We start from the raw sequence: 7,067 nt of genomic DNA, 5'->3' as shown, positions 1-7,067 counted from the left end.
GGGGGTTTTTAAGCAATTTTACTATACATTTTACAGAAATTAGGCTCAAGTAAAGCGCAATTATGAAATTTCCAGTTTTTTAGCAAATTTAATATTTTGCAAATAGCTTTTTGCATTTTCAGTAAATCACTTCAGCAATTAAAGAAAAATGCAACACCATTTTCAGCAAAAAGCTTCATCATCTTCAGCAACTGCTTTCAGCTAAAAGTATTCACACTAGCATTATATTGCGGATAATGCAACTTTTCTATTTACTTTTTAAATTTAAACCTTGTATTTTTCTTGAACCAAAGAGCCACAAGGGAAGGCTTGAAAGATGTGGCTCCACAGCTGCAGGTTAGACCCCTGGTTTAAGCTAAACAATCTTATAGATGTCTGAAATGTGACCTGGGAGTCTATTTTTATTCATTCATATACTAAAAATAACCCAAACTATTATAATTACATGCTCGTGATGCGATCGTGTTGAGATATTATCAAATCTAAACTTGTGTTTTAGAAAATCCCAGCTGTAAGGTAAAAATTCAAACCTAAATAAAATACTTTTGAATTTTTTTTTCCTAAAGTGAATCCTAAATTCTGCAGGTCTGCATGCATCCCTTTTTCTAAATCGTGCTGCCCTCTGCGGGTCTTCTTCCAGCCTCCTGCTTTCCTTTTTTTTTTTTTTTTAAACCACCTCCCCCCTCAGCAGACATCATCATCATTCCCCCCTTCTCCTCTCCCAGCCGGTCTCCTTCACATCAGCCTGCTTCTCCAAGAGTATCGCGCGCATCCAAAATATCGCTTTTCCTTTTACGCCGTGATTTTTTCTGTTCTCTTTAGATGGTGGGAGGAGGATTTATGCATTTTTACGACCATTTTTGCCCCCTTCTATTTTAATTATTATTTTTTTAAATGAAGAAGGAGGAGGGGGGGATGCCACACTGTGATAATTGTTTCATAATACGTGCTTCGCCGCAGGGTCTGCGCCGCTTTGCACCAACCCAGATCAAGTTCCACTAGTTGAAAGGTTGGTGGAGGAAGAGGAAGAAGAGGAGGACACCTCCTGCAAACCGCGGAGCTGCAAAAGGAGGATTTTTTTTCCTTTTTTTGATGGGGGGGAAGATGCAGCTGAATTAGAAAGAGATGCGTGAATAAACTGGTGCGAGGAGAGAAAAAGAGACAGGCGCGCGGGGGGGAGGAAGGAAGGAAGGAAGGTTGGCGCCTCTCCTTCGTCAGTGGATGAAAGTCACAGTTGAAATGCAGGCGGCGGGCGCTCCGTGATGTGGGATTACCTGCTCCTTCTCCTTCTCCTCCTTCTTGGCCATGTTTGAACTTTGGTTCTGGCTCTTTTTCCGAGATGACAGCGCTGATTTGCGGCGGAGCAGCGACGGAGGAGCCCGCGTCGCCGCGGCGCTGGCGTGACTGCTGAGACGGTGCTCGCGCGCTCTGCCGGTGCCTGATTTATGGAGCTAAACGCAGAGGAGACTTGACTTTTTATTTTTTATTTTTGTTATTTTTTTTAGTATAATTTCCCCCCTTAAATTGATTTTATTGTGATTTTTTTGGCACAGCGGCTCATGTTTTCAGTGATTGGACTGAAAAGTCGGGATGCTTTGGCGTGGATCGGCACGGTAAGAGGACCAATTCTTTCCCATTTTATTATTATTATTAAAAATGATCCTAATTCATTGAAGTTGATCGGATTTAAGACGCAGTTTAAGAGAAATGTGTCTGCGCCGTATGTGGCGACGGCGCGCGCGCGCGCACGGAGGCTGCATTTTGATGCTCAAGTGACCAAATCACCTCCCCCGCCTCCTCCAAGTTCTCTCCAGACTTTCCAAAAGGCTGTTTTAGATTTAAAAATAATATTTTTTCGTTGAATCTTTTATCTAAAAATGTATGACTTGTTTGGGTGGATGCTCTTTTAAGGGGTTTGTGCGCACGGGTGCGTCAAAAGGAGAGCAGATGCCTGCAAATGCTTCATTATATGTGCTAGAAAAAAAGATTCATTTGTTCTTTTAAATATATTTTTGCTCCACCTATGGGTTTGTTAGCTCAATCGAACCAAATCACAGGCCGGAATCCCTTCCCCATCATTTTTTTATTCTAGAAAATCTTCCTTCTTAATGATTTTTGTGGAATTTGACCACCACCTCCTCGTCCTCCTGTTATTGTTTGGACGGATGCGAAGAGCAGCTGACAGTTTTGCCACAGTTTCACGGGCATGCGGGGTGAGTGAGAAAGCTTCACATTAAAGAGATACCAGAAGATTTTTTTTTTTTTGTTTGCTATGGAGGTTGGAGATGAAGGATGAAAAGGAGGGGGGGGGGGGTTGGTGGAAAAAAAAGAGCCTTTACAGATGAAAACTGCAGAGAGATTGACTCAAAAGTGCTGAAATCTGTGCATACGGCTGATTAAAATCTGTGTGTCCGATGTGTATAAAACAGAACCCCTTCTTTTTCTCTCTCTCTCTCTCTCTCTCTCGTCTTTTCCCCTCCTCAGATGACACCTTCCCTTACTTGAGTGAGCTGGGGCACCCTCTCCCAGGAAAAATGCATATCTGGATCCTAAAAATCCTCCTTCTGATTGCATCATCTCTGAGGCTGGTCGAGATGTATGACAATTATGGGGAGATCTGCCGGAGCCTGTGCACGTGCGAGGAGAAGGAAGGGGTCCTGATGGTGAGCTGCGAGAACCGGGGGATCATCAGGCTGACGGAGATCAGCCCCGTCCGCTTCCCCATGTACCACCTCCTGCTGACGGGGAACCTCCTGAAGAAGCTGTCGGTCAACGATTTCATCAATTACACCGGCGTGACCATCCTGCACTTGGGGAACAACGACATCGCCGAGATAGAGTCGGGTGCCTTCAACGGACTGCAGGGATTAAAACGATTGCACCTGAACAACAATAAGATTGACATTCTGAGGGACGACACTTTCGCGGGACTGGAAAGTTTGGAATACCTACAGATTGACTATAATTACATTAGCATTATAGAGCCTAATGCCTTGAGCAAACTGCACCAACTAACAGTGATGATTTTGAATGATAACCTACTCTCTTCCCTCCCTCCCAACATCTTCCGGAACGTACCCCTCACACACTTGGACCTGAGGGGGAACCGGTTGAAAATGTTCCCCTACATTGGCCTCCTGGAGCACATGGACAAGGTTGTGGAATTACAGCTTGAGGAGAATCCGTGGAATTGCTCCTGCGAGCTGATCGCTCTGAAAGCCTGGCTGGAGAGTATAGCCTACACCGCTCTGGTGGGCGAGGTGGTGTGCGAGACGCCGTTCAGGCTCCACGGTAGGGACTTGGACGAAGTGTCCAAGCAGGAGCTGTGCCCACGAAGACCCTTGGAAGATTCTGTCAGGCCCGCGCCGCCAAGCAGCACCAATGGATACTACCAGACCACGCCGGCTGCCGTCACAGCCTCTGCCACCTCCTCAACTGTTTTTAAGTTCTCTTCTAGGCCTACCAAGGGCACGCGGCAAGTCAACAGGACTAAATTAAAGCCAACGTCTCGATTGCCTGGCGGCAACCCATACAACTATGGCCCCATCATTGCTTTTCAGACCAAATCTCCTGTGCCTTTGGACTGCCCCACTGCCTGCACATGTAATCTGCAGATTTCTGAAATTGGGTTAAATGTAAACTGCCAAGAGAGAAAGATTGAGAGCATTTCTGATCTAAAACCCAAGCCATACAATCCTAAGAAAATGTATCTCACTGGAAATTACATCCCCGTGGTGAGGAGGTCAGATTTTGTCGATGCTACCGGATTGGATTTGCTTCACCTGGGAAACAACAGGATAACTGTGATCCATGACAGGGCTTTTGGGGATTTAACCAACCTACGTAGGCTGTATTTAAATGGTAATCTCATGGACAGGCTTACAGGGGAGATGTTTTATGGCTTGCACAACTTGCAGTATCTTTACTTAGAGTACAACAAAATCAAGGAGGTGGATGCGGGTGCTTTCCGCTACCTCCCCAATCTCCAGCTGCTTTTCCTCAACAACAACCTCCTTAAAACTTTACCCACAGGCATATTTTCAAGTCTGTCGATTTCCAGGCTTAACCTGCGCAACAACCAGTTCCAGAACCTGCCTGTGAGTGGCGTCTTAGATCAGCTGAAAATGTTGGTGCAAATAGATTTGTTTGAGAACCCCTGGGAGTGCTCCTGCGACTTAGTGGGTATGAAAATATGGCTGGAGCAGCTCAGCGCGGGCACGGTGGTGAACGAGGTGGTATGCGAGACCCCTAAGCGCCACACGGCGATGGACTTGCGTTCGATCCCGTCGGATCAGCTCTGCCCGGACTACTCTGACACTTACGTCTCCCTGACTCCCCCAACGGACGAGCCCATGGACGACCACGGCGTCACCACAAACGCCCCGCAGAGGTTTAACACCCCCAACAGTACCGTCCCCCTGTCTGTCCTCATCCTCAGCCTCCTGCTTGTGTTCATCATGTCCGTCTTTGTGGCTGCGGGTCTCTTCGTGGTCGTCATGAAGAGGCGCAAAAAGTCGCAGAGCGACCGCACTAGTACCAACAACTCCGATGTCAGCTCTTTCAACTTGCAATACAGCCTCTACAGCAACCGCTCTGGCCCTAAGGTTAAAGCCCCCGCGGGTCACGTCTACGAGTACATCCCCCACCCTATGGGTCACATGTGCAAAAATCCCATTTATAGGTCACGGGAGGGGAACACGGTGGAGGATTACCGTGACCTGCACGAGCTGAAGGTGACGTACAGGAGTACCCCCGACGACGAGAGGGACAGCAACACCATGAGGAGCCCTACGTACAGCGTCAGCACTATCGAGCCACGCGAAAACCCCTCCCCCGTCCAGGATGCAGACAATTTCTTCAGGGGCATACTTGAGCCCGACAAGCAGTCCCCTCACCAGTCCATCCCATCCATCCCGGCGGGAGCCAACTTAGAGTACAAGTACACCGGGCCTGTTTCGTACACGTACAACCCAAACTTTGATGTCAGACGCCAGTTTTTGCACCCGGAGAGGATAAGAGAGACTGTGCTGTACGGCACAGCACCCAGTACTGTGTACGTGGAGCCCAACAGGAACGAGTATTTGGAACTAAAAGCTAAACTGCAGTCTGAGCCCGATTACCTTGAAGTTCTCGAGAAACAGACCACCTTTAGCCAGTTCTGAGCAAACAAACCCAACTCTTTTCTCTCTAGATGCCCCCTTGAAAAGAGCGGCTCAGTTCATTGGGTGCCTTTGGCACGACCACACGAGCAAAAGCGAAGGAGTTATTGAGGCGGGGTGTGCCGAACAATCTCACTAAACGAGAGGGTGACATTGCAGGGACGGATACATCTTCCTGGGTCTCGGAGGAGCAGAGTTGCTCCACTTTAACTGATGATGCAAATTTTATTTTTCTATGATAAAGATGGAATAACACACACAAAAATGTAGGTGTACAGGTTAATCCTACCCAGCTTCATTTTCAGGAATATAACGATGCATAAATTGTGAAATCAGAAGAGAAATGTTTATAAGAAAAAGAGAAATCACTTCTGGACAAGCAAGCAAAACACTGTACAGCAGATCATCAAAACTGTGTAGGACTGGTTTCTGCTGTAGTCTGTAAGTAAATATTTATTGATATAATCTGCCATGTCTTTTCAAAACTTTTGATTCTACATCAATATTACCTGTGTCATCATACGCCATGACCCCCCGCCCCTCCCCCTCCTCTGGGACAGGCTTATGTTCGTAGTTTCATTTTACTGTAGCTCTGCATTGTTAAAGTGGCTTTTTTTGAAAGTGGCACACCCCCTAATGTTCAAAACAAGACTGCATCATTTGAAGAAGATGAGAAAAAAAAAAGAATTCAAAGTGTCTTTGTATGCTTTCTGCACTTTTTTGGAATTGGAAGGCGAGTTCGTTGAGCTCTCATAAAAAGACATTATTATATTAAAAATGAATATGGGTATTCATTCTTAATATGTAGAGTCCGAGAATTCAGAGACGATGTTTGACATATTCATTATGTTGTGTAATACGGATATTTTAATTAATGTAACACCTATTTTTATACAAGCATTGGCAGATTCTCTATCCCTTCTTAGTTTTTGTTTGGATTGATTGCACTTCTTGCACTATATTGACCAAACTATGTTATTGTCATCAAATAAACATGATGTCAGGTTCATATAATTTTTTTGGGACGCTCACTTCTGTTGCTGGTGAGAGGATTCAGACCTTTTAAACTCGGAAAGCTGTTTATCTCTGCAATCAAATGACAATGCTAACGAGAGCAGATGGCGTTATGCAATCCATCACGCCCGCTAAGGATACAGTATAGGCTTCACTCAAAGGGGCAGCTGGTGTCTCCGAGAGGATTGGGATCAATGGGATCCAATCAATGAGTGTTATCCCTTTGCAATTATACCATGACAACTGCATCCACATTACTGCCTGGCAGGCGTTGAGCTCCACTTTATAAACATCAATGGAGCTGACTAAGAAGCTGTTGGAGTTCTCCAACAAAGTAGAAACTTTGAGACTAAAGTGTGTTTCGAGCCAATAATTTTATGGGTTTAAATCAAATGTTTATCCAAAAAAATGCATTTGAAGATGAAATATTTCTATCATGTTGCAAAGTCTGTCTTTATTTTTTGGGTTAATAAACTATGATTTCTGCTGGAGCATGGTGAAATGAGTGCAGTCTGGCGAGTCCTGGTGTAGTACAGATTTATACCTATGCAAAAATCTCCTAATTAGCCACAATGTCACCCAAACTGCTAAAAAAGGTCAAAGAAGTCAATATAATATGGGTATAACAAAACAGATTGTTCAGGAAAGCATAAAAACCCTACTTTTTTAGCACTGATAGCTAATATTTGACTTAGAGTTCCAAAAGTCTGTCCATTGTAGCTTTAGAAGTGTGTGTGAGTTATCCATCAGTATTATGTTGTTTGAAATGGTGAAATATGTGTGGAAACCAATGGAGAGTTTCTAGGGGTTAACATCTGAGTTACTTCTCAAACTCTATCAAGGACACAAACCCACCTATAAGTCAGGGTTTAGTGGAGCCGGTTATTAAAATAA

General features: G+C 45.0%; 1 protein-coding gene across 1 annotated transcript; it reads left to right on the top strand.

The window, feature by feature from the left end:
* Positions 1-292: 292 nt before the first annotated feature.
* On the top strand, positions 293-6,664 carry LOC112160064 (SLIT and NTRK-like protein 5). The gene is made up of 2 exons (XM_024294404.2): positions 293-1,613; positions 2,485-6,664. Exon 2 carries the CDS (start codon positions 2,535-2,537, stop codon positions 5,160-5,162), a length of 2,628 nt encoding a protein of 875 aa, XP_024150172.1. The 5' UTR covers positions 293-1,613; positions 2,485-2,534; the 3' UTR covers positions 5,163-6,664.
* Positions 6,665-7,067: the final 403 nt, after the last annotated feature.

The sequence above is a fragment of the Oryzias melastigma genome, linkage group LG2 (assembly GCF_002922805.2).
Source record: "Oryzias melastigma strain HK-1 linkage group LG2, ASM292280v2, whole genome shotgun sequence".
NCBI classification, from domain to species: domain Eukaryota; kingdom Metazoa; phylum Chordata; class Actinopteri; order Beloniformes; family Adrianichthyidae; genus Oryzias; species Oryzias melastigma.
This window is presented reverse-complemented; position numbering and strand designations above follow the sequence as displayed.